The sequence below is a fragment of the Gobius niger genome (assembly GCF_951799975.1).
Source record: "Gobius niger genome assembly, chromosome: 9".
In the NCBI taxonomy this organism is placed as follows: domain Eukaryota; kingdom Metazoa; phylum Chordata; class Actinopteri; order Gobiiformes; family Gobiidae; genus Gobius; species Gobius niger.
This window is the reverse complement of record NC_136860.1, coordinates 19,629,367-19,646,455: the sequence shown is the minus strand read 5'-3', so window position 1 is coordinate 19,646,455 and position 17,089 is coordinate 19,629,367. Positions and strand designations below refer to the sequence as shown.

The 17,089-nt window shown below is 43.1% G+C and overlaps 1 protein-coding gene across 3 annotated transcripts in view; it reads right to left on the bottom strand.

The window, feature by feature from the left end:
- Positions 1 to 764: 764 nt before the first annotated feature.
- Positions 765 to 17,089, bottom strand: part of myo16 (myosin XVI) — a 73,713-nt gene continuing 57,388 nt past the window's right edge. For all 3 annotated transcript variants that reach the window (XM_079563206.1, XM_079563205.1, XM_079563204.1), the window contains exons 28-36: positions 15,164 to 15,266; positions 14,434 to 14,530; positions 14,043 to 14,316; positions 10,477 to 10,832; positions 8,712 to 9,932; positions 6,786 to 6,938; positions 6,503 to 6,582; positions 5,001 to 5,103; positions 765 to 904 (exon numbers count right to left, since the gene is read on the bottom strand). In XM_079563206.1, coding sequence (XP_079419332.1) covers positions 5,056 to 5,103; positions 6,503 to 6,582; positions 6,786 to 6,938; positions 8,712 to 9,932; positions 10,477 to 10,832; positions 14,043 to 14,316; positions 14,434 to 14,530; positions 15,164 to 15,266 — 2,332 coding nt within the window. In that variant the 3' untranslated portion in view covers positions 765 to 904; positions 5,001 to 5,055. The remainder of the gene's footprint in view (positions 905 to 5,000; positions 5,104 to 6,502; positions 6,583 to 6,785; positions 6,939 to 8,711; positions 9,933 to 10,476; positions 10,833 to 14,042; positions 14,317 to 14,433; positions 14,531 to 15,163; positions 15,267 to 17,089) is intronic.

The window sequence follows — 17,089 nt, the reverse complement described above, 5'->3', positions numbered from 1 at the left end:
GCTACTTATACCACGTCATCACAATACGACTGCAGGCTTCACTCCTCTGTATGAAATTAACAACCTCCTGATGGCACATGCACAACTCTGCATGATAGGGCACCAAACATACATGAAAGATTAAATAGTGTCCCTTAGTCGGGCCTTTCCATGTGTGGTTAGAGCATGTGCGACACATGATCACTGGAGTACACCCATTTTATCCAAAGGCCCTTCATACGGTAAAGGTAAGTGCAGATTTTGGCCACGGGTTTTTTTTGTTCCTCAAAGGCTGATGGTGACAATGGAGAGGAGAAGTGCACTGAGGTTAGCCTGACCCCTGGGAGCAGTAGCACTTAGAGACCCCAAAATTGAAAGTGTGTCCCTGAAAGGATGGAAAGGTCCCAAGTCGAGCTTTCGAAGGCGGTGGTTTCTCTTGTAAACTTGAGAGTGATCTTAGAGCCTCGACAGGTACAAACGCGCATCACGGGACCAGCATGTCAAGTATTATCAGCAGCACCATGTTTGAGTGGACGTCCACGGTGAGCAGCACATGACAGAACGGGACAGCCACCAGAAGGGGATTTTAATATTTTACTAGCACAACCCTCGGGCTCAAAAAAATAACTACCTGACCCCCGTGACTGCTAGCCTGGATAACAAATCGTATCGAAAAGGCTGTTTAAGTTTGGTTTACGAGTCCCGAGAAGATGACATCATAGTTGCTTGGTCCAGAACGTTCAAGTGGGGGTGCTCATGGAGATGCCTTCCTGTTGGTCCAAAGCAGCGTGGGGGGCAGGGCCGGGGATTGAGGTGGCCGTGGTTCCCACTGGCCCCGCCCCTCACACTGCAACCGCCGCAGTCGCAGGAGCTCCCCGAGGGCGGCGCACTCGCTACCGCCGGTCACACGGAGCCGCTGGAACATCTGAAATGAGAGAAAAGATCATAAGAGCGGGCGGTGTGGTGCTTCACTGCTAGAAGGTCCCGGGTTCAGTTCCCATTTGGACGGGGCCTTTCTGTGTGGAGTTTGCATGTTCTTCCCTACCCTGTGCAATAGGCCAGGATGAATGAGAGTGTGCCTGAGAGAGTGGCTACAATCTGGTGTGGCGTGTTTACATGCATGAGACCTATGTTCATTAACATGCACTGTCCCAACCAAATAAACCAATAAATAATAAAATAAAATAAACCGGTCAAAATATCCGCCATCCGTACGACAGAATTCTGGCCTGTTCTCCGCATCATTACTAAATTATTTATTTAGTCATGTGGCTTTTTCCCTTTATGGACATTATTTGCAGGACTTCTCAATAGAACATTTTTCAGAAAGTCTTAATTGTAATGGCAACGTTCCTAATTTTCCATCATTTGAGGCACATGCAAAGGCTCCTTGATGATGTCACGTGAAAGCAACTTGTGAGGTGCAAACAGTGAATGTAAAAAAAAATAAAACACGACTATGAGTTGAAATAAAAACATGGACACAGGCCAGAATAAAGCCAGATGACCTCCTAAACTGGTGTTTTCCGTTACGTCTGACCACGGTCTAACCTTGAGGGGTAAAGTATGTCTAATAATCAACTTTACATTAAGACTAATGAATATTCAAGGGAAATGAGATCATTATGGGATCGATACGAGGTTGAAGTAAACAAGAAGCACACCCTACATTACATAGACATACAGAGAGGTCTGATTAGGTGTTTTATAGATCTATATCTCCATCTTTCCTGGTAAAAATGCAAATAATTAAAATAATGAATGAATGAAAAACAAGCACACACAAAGTTTGCACCAGTGGGGGGATGCCCGGCTTTAACTGACTCATTTCCATATGCTGTCTATGGATCTTCAATACATCACTATGGAGAAGATCATGAGAATTACAGATCTCCTAACACTCTTCTCTCAGCCCCCCCACACGCACACACCCACGCGCAAATGTCAGGCACTAGATAGGGTCATCAGTCAAGTGCCAGTCAATACGCTGGCAAATCAATCAGACAGGAACTCCAATCTCCTGCAGTCAACGAGCAGGCAACGAGACCAGCCCTTATGGTCCGGACCAGAGCAGGAACGGCAAATTATGGGCCATTCACAGGCTCTTAAACGGCAACAAGATTTATTATTCAGGGCTGCAAAGATTTTATTCCTATAATTACTAATACTAACAATATGCAATATGTGATTATATCAACATACAGTTGACTGACAGATATTGCTGGATACCAGTATGGTATTGAAAAACAGGTTTAGGTACTACTGGTAAACAAAAAAATACAAATATCACCAAACTCACCAAACAACTTATTATTATTATTATTTTTTTACAGTTTTGATGCTCTTGGTCCAGGGATAGCAGTAAAGGAAGTGACTTGGTTATTTCAGCTCAAATAAATCATTTTTTCCCCATCGTGCCCAAATATTTTTTACACATTTTCCTTATTATTGAATTTTTTTATGACTGATAATTTCTCCCCATTTTTCCAAAAAATATCTTGCATTTTTTCCTTTTTTTTTTTTACCAGTTTTTTTATTATTAATATTTTCTCTATTTTCTCCCCATCCCCCCCTTATTTTTTCTTTAACCCATTTTTTCTTATTTTTTTGCCCAATTTTTTTCACACATTTCTTGACATTGGAAATGAGCCCAATATTGTACATTTGCAGATCTTCCACACATTATCATTCTGGTTCTAGACAACAAATATCTTAGTGCTGGTATCAGAAAAAATATTGTTCAGGTATCGATATCAAACGATATCGTTAAAGTACTAGTATTGAAAAAGTAACCCCATAATGCTACCCAGCCCAACTGAACGGGAATATCACACATACCGTCTCAAACCCTTATCCGTATGATCAGAGCACCAAAACTCTGTGGCCTAAGGATGTTCTCAGCACAGGCGCCAGGGAATTTAAGGAATGAACAGCATGCCCTCCTCACAAGCAGTCGTCCCATTATGAAGGATAAAATATACTTAGATCAGCCCAGTCTCACAAAAGAACAATGTGTTATTGTCATGTTATAGTGAAAGCAAAGGCTTTAAACTACATCGAGTTTTATGCGTCGTAGCATATTAATAAAACAATCATTAAGCCTTTCAAAAATCAATGTGGTTTAGTGCTGTAGTTTACATGAGGACAAATGATGCAAAAATCAATGACTATTTAAGACCAATTTGTAAGTGTATTAGTGAATATATTGGCGTAATGATTCTATTGTGGCAGCCATGTTTCACCATCGGCTGAATAGATCATGTGTAACCGAAGGCAGCGTTTTTCAACTGGGGGATCAGGGCCGGCTGGGAGATGTTTATAAGTGCTTACAGATTTTTCCCTGAAAAAAAACAACAAAACAAAACGCTGCATTCATTCCCAATAATATCCGACCAAGGTTTCTCACGGGCATCCTTTGGTTTTCATTTATCCAATTAGATCGGCTAAATCTACACGCAGAGAGGAATGCGGCTAATTGAGGGACATTCTGGGTCATGGAGCTGTTCCCATCTCTTTAAATGAGAACACGGAAATCTGGTGCTTCCACAAAACACAGGATTAGCACAAGAAGAAGCTCCGTTTTTAACAGATCGTAATGCTAAACAAATTTGGAAATGGAATAATACAAAGCTTGCCTGTATTGTAATTAAGTATTGTGATTTTGACTATAGATTAGCAGTGTATGTTTTCAAAAGGAAGATTTCATATGGCACATTTTAAAACATGTCCAGGAGCATTAACACCAGTGAAAAGGCTGAAGTATGAGGACGTCACTTCGATCTTCAGAAGCTTCATTATGCTCTTGTAGTCAATTTGCAAAGCAGCAAGTCACGTTTAGGCCACCGTTTTTGTATAATGATGTTTGTTCTTACCTGAGCTTAGACGAGTTGATGCGTACTTGTCTGGTCTTTGTGCATGTGCTCAGTCACACACAAAGACCAATGATGTTGTTAGCATTAGGCTCTCCTCTTCTCCTCTATGGGGCCAAACGGGGGTGAAGTTAGAAGCGACCAAGCTCTTCCACATTTCCACTATTTAAATACAGTTACGTGAGTAGTTATATGATCCAAGTATAGTTACACAAAATTAAACATGTCGATTTTCTAAGCGGATGAAAAGGGGTAAGGAGTCAATGAAAATCAACATGTTTAATTTTGTGTAACTATACTTGGACTGTGTAAACGCTCACGTAACTGGGGAAACGTGGAAGAGCTTGGTCGCTTCTAACTTCACCCCCGTTTGGCCCCATAGAGGAGCGGAGGAGAGGCTAAATGCTAACAACATCTTCAGTCTTTGTGTGTGACTGAGCTCATGCACAAAGACCAGACAGGTACGCATCAACTCGTCTAAGCTCAGGTAAGAACATATTTTCAGTATGGAAAAACAGTGGCCTATTCCTTTAAGATTTGCAAACACTCAATGTAACAGAGGAATGAGGAGAGGTTTTGATATTCAAAAGAAAATTAAAAGAATCAAACAACTTTTCAGCATACAATTAAAAAAAAAAAGTTCAACTAATGCAATAAAGTGTTTATAATGCCAGTTTAAGTTGAATAAGATGCGATTTTTATAAGGGCTTAAAGTTGGCACAATTAATTTAATGTCGACAACCTGACAGCCTACACAGACATATCGCAAACAAATAAAAGAGGTGATGGTGATATAACCACAAAGACATGATCAAAACGGCAGCTTTCATCTGAAAACAAGCTCATTTTAATTGGAGGATTAAGACAAACTACAGATGAGGCCATATTGAGAAGCTGCAGTTTTCAAAAATGAAGAAAACAAAGTGGGGAATTCCAGTCCATCTTTAAACAAACAAGCATGACAAGGAAGTAGCAGTAGCAGTGGTTTTCCTTATTCAAATCAGGGGCTTTTAACAAGATTTTCATCAAACATTTGGGTCGACTTCAAATTGGTCCAAAATACACGTATGTCAATAAATGTAATATAGATGTTTTTACTATGTCCAAGAAAATCACTGCTGCTTCGGATGGAGAGGTACGACATACACTCACCAATCCCTAATCCGGACAGAGCTGAAGGTAGCGCCCTGTCCACCCCTTTGCTCTGTTACAGGGCAGCACCCGCCCCGAACGGAGAGAAGTTGAGATGACCCCGCTGGAAGATAAAGCACTGTGTGAGCGTGATGGAGAAGCTCATCTCAGGTAAGAGCTAATTTTTATGTAGGGCTTTTAAGTCTCCGGCCGTAATATTAACATACACGAATGCGCTGACAGAAGGGGCCTCTCACACCGATAATAAAAACGGTGACCTAAGTGACCATACGGATAAACCACACCTTTTCCTGGTGCTTCCGTTAAGGGCAAGTGGAGTCACATTTTACACACTGTGACATTATTGATGCGGGAAAGGATGAGTCGCCTGCACTTGAAAATGATGGGGAATTCAAAGTGCAATAATGATAAAAGGATTAATTAGTCAGGCCCCTGCCATCGTTCAAGGTAACACATTTCCAGAAACACAGTGCTTTTCATTTTTAAGCATTTTAAGCATTTCTTCAAAAGGGTATACTAGAGTCTTAATGATAACTGAGTTGATATGATGTCCTTTCTAGATACAGTTGTTTACTCTAAGGGCATTTTGATGGCTCTCAGTCACATAACTATCGTGCCAATAGCGAAATGTAGTCCAACAACAGTAGCGCTTGTTATTGTAGTGATAATAGAGGTTATAGAGGTGGAAGTTGTGCTACTGGGAGTGGGTGTCAGTGTAACTAGTTTCTACTTTAGGGTTTATTTTTACTCAAGAGTCAAAAGCTAACGCTGTTCAGGACTTGTACTGGATTAATACAAATTTTTGAAGAAGTATAATTTTGTCCCTAATTAGCATCCAATTATCTTCCTTTTCCCAGACTCCTTTGTGAGTGTGTCTCTTGTTTGTTTGCCCTGTGAATGACTAGGGGCACGTCCCAGGGTTAGTCATTAGCAGCCCCACATAATACGGTCTATTTGTGTGCCTGGATGTTTGGTTTTGACAGTGTTCATGTGACTTTGTGCAAGTTAAATTCAATCCAGTAACCGTACACCCGTCTTTGAAGCCGGGGAAAGCTCGCGTGTCAGGAGTGCTACAAAAGGGGCCACTTTCAGCTCCCGCTCTAAATGTCAACAAGTCCAAAACAAAATGTCGCTTTGCTATATTTGTTCATGGCGTAATGTGAGTATATAACCGCCAATAAACAGGTTCTTTAAGAGACAAGTTACGTAGTTGTACTCATAAGCTATGATGAAGTTGGCTAAAGTGCACATAGTATGAGTACTTTAGTGTAGAAAATGTCTAAATTGTAAAGTCTTTGCCTTTCCTCTTCTCTGCCGCCCCTCACCTAGACTTACATACATACATCTACAATGAATGGTACAATATTATAGGTTTCTCAGATTTTAACTCACAAACTATAAATTAGTGAGCGGGATGTGTCATTTTTTGCAGTTGCCGCAATGATCAAAGTGATAAAGAGGTAAATTCTCGATCAAAAGCAGTTGGTTGCACTGAATGCTACCTGTGTGTGGTGGCTGTCCATGTGACGGTGCAGAATGCTGGAGGAGTTGGACTTGCTGTGAGTCTCTTCTTCTAACGACCCTGAGAACACAAAGAGGGAAGGCTGTTACAAAGAGCAAACGTGACGGCACATCCTCCCACACTCACAGGTAAGAACTCAAGGCCTCCAAGTGCGTCAAACATTCTCATTCTCCAGGCTTTTTATAAACGTGAATGAAATCTGCGTCATAGCAATAACACAAAAAAGGAAAAAAAAGAAGTTTGTATCTATTTTCAGACTTTACCATTTGAGATTTGGTTGCCATTCTCCATTGGCGCGGGGGTGGTGGAGTGGGGTGTGTGGTTGTTGGCGTTTTTGTCCTGCAGCTGTGGGGAAGGTGAGGTGGGGGCGGAGGCATAATCTTCTCGTCCGGGGAGATTGATGTTCGAGTTGAATCCTGATGTGAATTAACAAAAAAATATTAAGCTAAGTACACAGCAAAACAATGGACTTAGGCACACTTTCAGCCCACCCCGTTGACTTTTTCATAGGTTACACACATAAAAGGTCAGCTGCTACATACATCCTCGTCGACTCATGGTCACAACAACCCGGGAATAAAATTAGCCGACACAACTCTAGTCCTCTGGGAGATCTTCGTGAGTGTGTTTGAAAACAGCTGGTAGACTGGGAAGTTCATGTAAGGCTTCTACTATCGAAAAAGACCCAAGAGGTGGGAGTATCTGGATTTGCATTCACTTTTTCTTGCATATCCAGAGGAGTCTCAGAAGTTAAGCTGATGATGACAGCATCTTATGACTTATTCGCTAAAGCCCGCCAAGACCACCTGCCTGTCTCTTCCTGGCATTCCCGTTTGTATCATTCCCTACGGATGAGGAGATGAGGGAGGGCAAGTCAGCTGCTCTTTACAGGAATGTCTGGGATAGCAATCGTAACCTCCGGACCCCACCAAACGCATCAGGTAACACACATGGCCATTTAACAGCTGAGGGGGAACGGAAGTAGGCCATCCCGCTAAGCCCTCTGGCATCTTGGCGCTCTGTGATCTAAGTGGACCGCTCTGCTTTGCCCACTCAGAATAACACCGAGGTTGTGAACCCGAAGGGCTGCTTTGCTCTTTCCATGACGCTTGTGCTTTTTTCTTTCGCAGGTCCGAGTGCTGACGAAGACTGAATCACAGACCGGTATCACGTGAACACTTTGGTCAGCATTTGCACTTGCTCTCATACCGCCTCTTATAAGGACTGGAGTCTGCAGTGCCTTTGACCCTGTTACTATCGCACCAGCTGCCATTTGAAGGGTTCTCGTCTAATATGACATAATGCTACTAATTCAAAACGATACATTTCGGTCGACCACATAATTACTGTTTCAATGTCCGTGCTTCTTCTGTGGTCTTTTCCTTTACATAACCCTTTCACCGCTTCATTAGGTGATTGCTCCGATGACGACTCCATACCAGTCCATGTAATTTTAAGAAACCTGTTATAAACCATAAAACTTTAATATTTCTAGAGGCAGCTCAAAGTAATGTTTTAGTGGGTTCAAACCTCTGACCCTCCCAATACATTGACTTGTGTGTGACGAATAGGTTTGTCCCCCTTTAGGAAAGGTCAACCTTTACATCAGTGTCAAAATGTGTATGTGTACCGCATGTAGCGCATCCACCTCCAAACAACCTGGCCATAAAATGCTTGCGGTGTCATGTGAAGCTAAGTGGGCTACACCACCTACCTCATTAACTAACATGGAGAGGGGCAGTAGCTGCATCCAAAGGGCACAGCGCTGAAGAGGATAACAAATAGTCCGCCTCAAGTGGGCCAAATATGATGGTCTGCTGCGTAATTTCATTTACAGGCAGAATATTACAAGAGCAAACCTAAAATTTATCTTAATAGCAATGATTTAAAAAACTGTTCTTCGTCAAGCTGACTTTTGCGGCAATGTGTATAAAGCAATACACTTACTGACACTCACTCATGTGAGAATAGCACCCTGCAGTGCTGATCACAGACCGGACAATAAATCACTCGCCACACTGCAAACTGAGAACTTGATCATCACTCATCACAGTAATAAATAGTGGAAACATAATGAACTCCTAAGATGAAATGTAATTAATTCAAATGATTGTTATTTCACCCTCTAATGCTGTGTAGCCTATTTTGTTTGTGTGGGAGTCTTTCCAATTTACTGAACAGCGACAAACCTCCATCTCTCATTTTGCGGCCTTGAGTGGGCTTCTTCAGCAGGCTGCGTCCGGAGCTGAACAAGGTATTGAGTTCATCTAGCGGGCTGGTGAGGGGTCTACCATTGGCCGGGTTGAAGAGGAGGGGCGAGGACGAACAGGAGTGCGCCCTTCTGGGCTCCGGGCGGGGCGCTTTGACGGGCGAGTAGGGTGGTGGCTTCCCCTGGGGCTCCACGCCTGTCCTTTGTGACACCACAGGTTTAGGGGAGTCCGAACTTAGAGACGATGCTCGCGTCAAAGACAGGAAACTCGCATCGGGGGGGAAGGGGAAGTGCGAAGGCGGCGGTCTGTACGGAGGTGGGGGTATCGCCGGGGGAGGAGGTGCGGGCGGCGGGGTGAGCGGGGGCGTTGGCTTCTTCTCTGACATCAGGACGGTGAGGCTGGGCGAAGAGTCGGCCCGCTGGCGTGAATACTGTGGAGAGAGGGGACTGTCCGGACCGGTGGCGTAGTTCAGATTGGTCTCAAAAACTGGCAGCTTCTTGACCTCGAGTGGGGTCAAAGGTGACTCGTCTGAGGCCGGGGAACAGGTAACGGGTGAGGGAGGGAACACCAGGAGCGGGGGCCGGTGAGGGAGGAGGTTGGGGAATGGAGCAGGGATGTCACAGCCATCTTTTACATGTTGCGGCATAGTCAGACCATTATTAGAAGATGTCTGAGACGGGGCAGGTTCTACAGCGCCCAGTCCTGCGCTGGTGCGTCTGCTGTCCCCCTTTTGAGGAAGTGACGTAGTTAATCCCACAAGACCCAAACTGAGGGCCTCGATTTTGGCAGTTTTCTTCACCAGAGGGGCAGGGTTTCCGCCATCATACTTCATCTCCTCATATACTGCCTCTGAGTCGTTTAAATCAGGGCTGTCAGGGGGCTCTTGGAGACTCCTAGAGCGCGGGTGTGACCCGAACATCTCAATGTACACGTCCTCCTCGTCTTGGCAATGGAACAGGCTCAGTGAAACCCCGTGTGGTGCGTCCACGGAGGCGGCTTTATGCATTAACCCTCCAAATCCCCCTGCACGGGAGAGCAGAGCCAGCTTTACGTCGGCCGGCCGCAGCTGTTGGAGCTGTGGGGCCACGGCGTTGATCTCCTCATAGGACCCTGAGAGCTTAGTGTTGGGACTTCGTTTAGGTTTTGGGGGTGGCACTTTCCTCATGGTGGTGTAGTCGTCGCTGTGAGGACGGGGCTTGGCTGGAAGGAAAACAAAAACCTTCATGAAATAAGGGTTGAACAGTAGAGAATTTATAGTGATCAGCAAATGCAATATTCACTCTACAGGAGATAAAATGTATCACTAATTCGTCATTTGCTGTGTGTCAAAATAGAGTTGCATATTTTATAGCTCTCTTCATTCTACACCCAATAATGAGGAGGATGATTTGGTTTCATCTAACTGAGACTGTAATCAATGTAAAATCAAAATACTGCAAGCAATGTATCTAATCAATGTATCTAATAATTAACATTAACATGGAAAGAGATGGCTAAATAATTAATGCTTGACGCCTTTACTGACCATCTCCCTTGACAATTTGGTTCTTATATGATTAAAAACTGTTTGTTTCCTCTCAATATAATGGGTTTGAATTGCAAATCACTACTGGAATATCGTTTGCCTAGTTTTCTCATATCACATATATATTCTTAATGTACAGAATACATTACTTGTCAAAGTGCTTTAAAGTGACTGAAAACGCAGACCATCTGTGCATGTGCGGGACGGAGGTATAAGTACCTGAGGGGTCGGTGGGGGACAGCTGGGACTTGGGGGGGCTTCCAGCTGGCGAAGCGTAACCCTCTGGAGTGGGGCTCTCTTTGGCTGCCATGGTCAGCCCCGCACTCACCGCCTCGTAAGACGCACTCAGGCGCGTGTTGGGGTCTCTCTTTGGCTTGGGTGGGGGCTGTTTGCGCGGGGAGGACAGGCCCGCCCCTCCCGCCGCCTCTTCGCTGTTGTACGCTACCTGCTGTAGAGAGGGTTTGTGGGTCTCCATGGCGAGCGGGATTGGCACAGAACTGGAGCGAAAGTGGCGTATGACTCGCGCCCCCCCATTAGCGGAACCTTCTGGCGCTTTGCCACATTTTTCTACCATTCTGGAAATAAAAAGAAGGGAAAGAAAATAGTGTAACACGTCAAATATGTGTAGATCAGACCATATGCCAACAAACAATGAAATGAGAAAATTAGGACTATTGCTATGTGTTTAATGTATCACTTTGTAACACCCCTTAACTAGAAATTGAAACGTCTTGATTTTAGTTCTAGGGGGAAAAAGTACGCTACTGTAACAAACTGGCTTAATCATATCAAAATATCTGTCAAAAAAAAAAAGCCAGCTTCAAGCGTCACATCATGATTATAAGCTAAGAAAGCCAATTGGGGAATAAAGGCCAGCGAGATCATACTAACTTTAATCTCCTTGCAGTAATTTGCTAACATCCATTTTGATATTTCCCTCACTAATCCGAGCGAGCCATCTGTTGGTTCCTCAAATGCAGGCAGGGGGCAGGGAGGGTGTGGTTCGTCTACACTGGATGATTGGATGCGAGGCACGGTGCATATTAAACAGCTGCGGAGAAATTAATCACACTTTATATTTTAGCTAAACGCTAAGGTGCGTTTGGGATTTGATCGTGTTTAAGCTTATTGCGGTAACTCCCATCCCGGTCCGCCCAGTGACACCCCTCCTCCAGTTTAGAGCCCCGTGGATCATGTTGCCCGTCCCAGCAGCAGATGTTACAGGAAGGAAATACTAATCCTTCACAAACATACAAACATGCTTTTAAAAATAATCTCTTCAAATTCTACAAGTTTATTTGAATGTTTTTCTGCTTGTCTTCATTTCAATTAACTCAGAGGTACGAAGTTATTAATAGAACAAAATGCTTGAGATAAAATGCAATCATTTATATAAAAAAGGTATTTTAATCATGATAAATGTGTGTATGTTGTTCTATTTTACATCTAATTCTGGAAATAATGCTTGAATTACACTGCCCGACCCAATAAAGAAAAAGGCACATGCTCCAACCTGCCTTTAGCTTTGATTAGCATTTGCTGTTTCAATAACATTCTGCAACGTCAAAATATTATTTTCCACCCAATGCATTAATCTTCCAAGATCTTGTATTGATGATGGGTGAGTGTGAGCACTGCACAAAGCCTTTTCCAGCACATCCCAAGGATTGGACTCTTTCGAGGCCAATCCATGTGTAAAAATGATGTCTCATGCTCCCTGAACCACTCTTTCACAATGTGAGCCCAATGATCATGGCATTGTCATCATGGAATAGGCCGGGCCATCAGGGAATAACCTGGCCATGCAGGAGGTTCACGTAGCTGAGCTCACTGTTTGTGCACATTGTGTCGCACAGTTAGTTACATCCAGATGCCGACTAGTTTTTTGGTCAGACAGTGTATACAGTGGGGAAAAAAAAGTATTTGGCCAAAATCCAATAGAATGTCTATGTGAAACTGACCAAATACTTTTTTTCCCCACTGTATTACACCAGAATAATAATCGATTTGATTGCAATAATAGAATACATTATGAACATGATGCAAAAATTCAATCTAAACAAATCAAATAAACAAGACTTTTATTAATGCTACTCTGAGATAATTCATTTTTCAAATATAAAATGATATATATAACATATATTATTATCATATAATTATGTTTACCCTTTCGTGTCAGCTTGTAGCGTTATTCAATTTTCTCTGGGCGCAATACATTACGTTACAATGGGGGAGGTGGAGATAAGGATAGCTTTCCATACGAGCAACACAATCCTTATACCATCTGATAATGCGGCTCATTATCTCCCTATCCATCATGCGAGTCTCAATTAAAAGCCGTCGGCACACGCGGATACAGTGACAACATTAATCTCAAAATACACATAGCGCGCACACTCCAAACAGTGTATACAGTGATAATGAAGGCAAATGGTGTCTTCATAGAGTCATTAATTATAACCAAATAACAGAAATCGCAATCACATGTAAAAGTGTGCTGCGTTACAAATAGAGTTAAAACAAGAATGACAATACGTCTAGTCGATGTTATACAGGTTTAGAGACACAGAGGAATAGGCTGACAGAGCGGCAGTAGTGGAGCTGAAGACGTTTTTGTCTATGATGATAATGGATAGGATTAGGAATAATAGACAGACTGCAAACAAACAGATGTTGTGGAAAATGTCATTATGAGAGGATGTGGAGAACACGTTCTTTTTAACAACTGTCTTTGTTTAAATCAGTTATACAGGTGCAAAAATGATGATGTGCTATTAAGATGTAAAAGAAAGAACCTTTCACACTTTAAATATTTCCCATTTGAAAACTTGTCTGCTTTATTGTAGTTTTGTCTTCCTTCTTGATTATTTTTGCCTTCAGGTAGTATATATACTATAATATATACTATATATAATATATATTCACAAACACGACCCATGTCCATAAACATGATCTAAAAAAAAATGTTTGTTTTTTTCACAATTACAAATATTTACATGATGTAAAAGTTGTAAATGTTTATGTTTTTGTTCTCAAGATGATTGTCTATGAAAGCAGAATGGGCTCCATACATTGGTTTGCCTGATCCTTTGACTGCATCCAACTTAAAAAAATCACAATCCCTTTCAAAGCCTTTCAAATGAGGAAGGGCACGTTCACATAATAGTAAAACTTGGGCTTGTGGCCTCATATGTGGCTTAAAGGTGCGCTATGCAACTTTGCATGTTAAAAGAAAATTGATAGTAGTGCGTATGTGACCTTTCAGTGACCCAGTGGCTGTTAGAGTGGTTAACTAAGCGCCTTTACTTTCCATCCAAGTGGCCCCGATGATGCTTGAGGACCAATTTTATTTCACGTTTTTTAGGTTTTCAGAAGGAAATGCATGAAAAACCATGGAGACGGTTCAATCAGCAGTGACAACTTACCAGACATCCTAAAAACAACTCATCATGGAGCGTCATGCGTATTTGAAAGGTCAAATACGCACAAATACTTTTTTTTAACATAAACGGTTGGATAGTGCACCTTCAAGGCAACACAGGTTCAATTGTCGTGCCTTTTCTATGATAGATTGTGAACACTTTCTTTACCTTTACATGTTTCCGTTGGAGATGCCAGCCCAGCTAATAGTCTTTCATTGACTAAAAGAAAATTGCATTTCTATTAAGATGGAAGATGAAATGAACTTCACTAAGGCCCCTTTGAGAGCCTCTTAAAACCATTATGAATCTAGTTTAATACTGACCTAAATATTCACATAATATTCAGATGACATTTCCACTGACCTCCGCACAGGTTGCTCCTCCTCCTTGCCCACTGGCTCAGGCCTCTCTCCGAGGGGCGGACTGCTGCTGAGCGCGCTGACCACACCGTTGCCATAGCAGCGAAGGCGGTCACTCTCACGTGAAATATCTGCTGCGTTTTGGATCACCAGCTGGTCGTAGGTTCGCAGCCCCATGTCTTCTGCCCCCTTGAGGAACTGCTGCAAGGCGCACTCCTCTGTCTGTAGCAGCAGAAGTCTTCGAAGAAACCGGCGTCTGGCAAGCCAACCTCGAACAACTGTGCGGAGGGAAGGAACATTTTTAACATGAGTCACCCAAACTGCGTAGTATGAATAAATAAAATTGATGAATGAATTTATTAAATGCTATTTGGATAAGTAATGCATGTTTTTACCTTTTTGGCAGGTGATGATCTTCTTTTGAAGGTGGTAGCAGCGATCATTGAGCTGATCAGCCAGCCAGTATCTCAGGAAAACTTTACTGCTGCCCATCTACAACACACATTTAAAATATTTGTATTACGGCTTTTATCTAACAACAACTGACAGCCTCCATCTCCGAAGAGAAAGTGGCTTGTAGAGCAGTGAGAGAGTGAAGATGATTGAGGGGGAGTAGGCTGGAGGATTGCCATGTTACCAATCACCTCCTCAATGTAGGGGCTTTTTGAGCTACAACAGATGTCAGTCCGCACCAGGTGCACAGCCACTGGGAGTGACAAAGTGCTGTGGACAGACAGACGGACGGATGGAGGGACACAATTCATTCCGACACATGCTACTTGTAAGACCAGTCCATACTTATTGATGCAAAGTTGAACAGAAGAAGTCTAAAGGAGCATTGTGAGGGAGTGTGTGTGCGTGTGCGAGTCAGGAGCCCAGAGTGACCTACGGGGGTCATGGGCTCAGACACAACAGCAGTCTGGCAGACAGGACAAGGGAGGGGTGGGGGGCCGAGGGGTGGGTGACGCGCGGTGTGAGGCGAATGATGATGAGGCGGGACAGCTGGAACGAGTTGTCAAAGATTCCAGAGGATCTTTTTAAATAGCGGGTCAAGGATTAAGTCATTCGGCAAAATCTGCTATTGATAGAGACGGAGGAGTAGGCATGGCGCATACTGACACAGACCTGCCAGCCTTGGAGTTTGCACTGCTGCAGGACCGACCGGCATCTCTCTTCTGCGGACAGCTTCTTCTTGTCTCCCAGAGTAGGAATAACCAGGTCTCTATGTCTGGAAGAAGAAAAAAACACAAAGAAAGCATATGTTAACTGAACCTGCCCAACTCTTACGCTCAGTGGAGCCATTCAGTATAACCCCTATTTTGACAACAACAATTCGGTTCAAAAAGGTCATTGGGGTCATACAGCAAAGCGCGGCACAGCATCTGTCCCTGTTGGTGTTGCTGTGGACAACCGCTGCTGTGAGCGGTCAGCTGGACGGAGACAGAGGTTTGAAGTCTGGGACCAGGCAGTATGGCAGTATGATTTATAGCACGCTACGGCTTGTTTTATATATAGATAGTGGTTAAAGGATATATATAGATTTGTCATTTTATTTTCAAATTCACCACTAACTTTGCCATGATGAGAAGTAATATGTATCCCACAGAGATTCTGACTGCGGTGTACAGAAGGGGGCGATCGTTCTTTCAGGGTTGTAGCGCCAAAACTGTGGAACAGCCTGCCCCTCAGTCTGCGTGTTCTCACAGAGCTGTCCCTCTTTAAGTCTAGATTGAAGACACATCTTTTCAAACTAGCTTTTAAGACTTAGATCACACTTATTTGATTGATTGATTTTTTAATATTGTTTTATCTGTCTGTGAAGCACTTTGGTCTTCCTTGTGTTGTTGTAAGGTGCTATACAAATAAACTTTGATTGATTGATTGATACAGAAGGAAGAAGCTCTCCAAAATCAGAGCCATTAAAAGAAAAATCATCACTGAGAAGCATCTGATGGCGTGACCCATGCGCTGAGACAAACATGACAGGCAGATGGCTGGAAACATAAACCACTGCCGCTGTCAATATTGAGAAAGCGAGTGCCCGTCGCTGTGGCCAGTGCTTGATTTGCTGGAGTGGGGTCTGCCTGAACTCTGCCTCACCCGCTCTCTGTATGGTAATAGCAGCCCCACACACAGTGCACACGCTGCCCCCCCCCCCGGCCCATAAAACACAAAAGGGACTCTGTAAACCGCTGACCTTCCCGGAGAGGATATGAAAACCATCGATGCACCCTACTTTTAGAAGACCCTGGGGAGTGGCACGCACAGTCAAAGAAATGCAATAACCGCTTTTATAACAGTAAAAATGGACACCAGCGGGACACTAAAGTCAGGAGTGACCGGTGTAACGGAGCGCCACAAAAGTAGTAAAGGTTGGGGGCACAGGAATTTAAACAAGTCACTTTATCTGAGAGGCTGCTCCTGTCTGTCACTCCCAGTCTCAGCTGTCATATGCTCAAAGCGTTCTATGAGTGCCACCATAAGGGATGCCTTTAATTGACTATTTGGAGCTAATTTACACTTATGTTTATATAAAATATGTTTCCTAATGTATTTTTCATGTACATATTTTTGTATCCTTACCAACTACAACCATTAGAATTTTTTTTTTTTATTGATTTGTGAACTTTTCCACTGGTGCCTGGTACACTACTGTATGGTCATTGGTGGCTATATTAAGGAAATATGTGATGTAATAAGAAATAGCTTGAAATGGACACATAAATAAATAACATGATCTTCTGAGAAGCATTGGTGACATGTCCAATGAATACTGATGTCCTCTTCATCTGTTTGATAACAGTAAAGACATAACGAGGTTCACGAGCAGTTGAATTTACAGAAACAAGCTCAAGTGGAAGGGTTTGACCTCACACATTGGCAGAAAATAAACCTGGCAACAAAACACATGGCGTATCATAAAAGACAAATAAAAGCAACGCTAAAATAGATTTCCTCATAAATCACTCGGGTTACCAGGACACTAATGTAATTCGCTTCGGGCAGCCACTACAGCTTAGGGAGGGAGGTGGCCCGCGTGGATCCACCTTG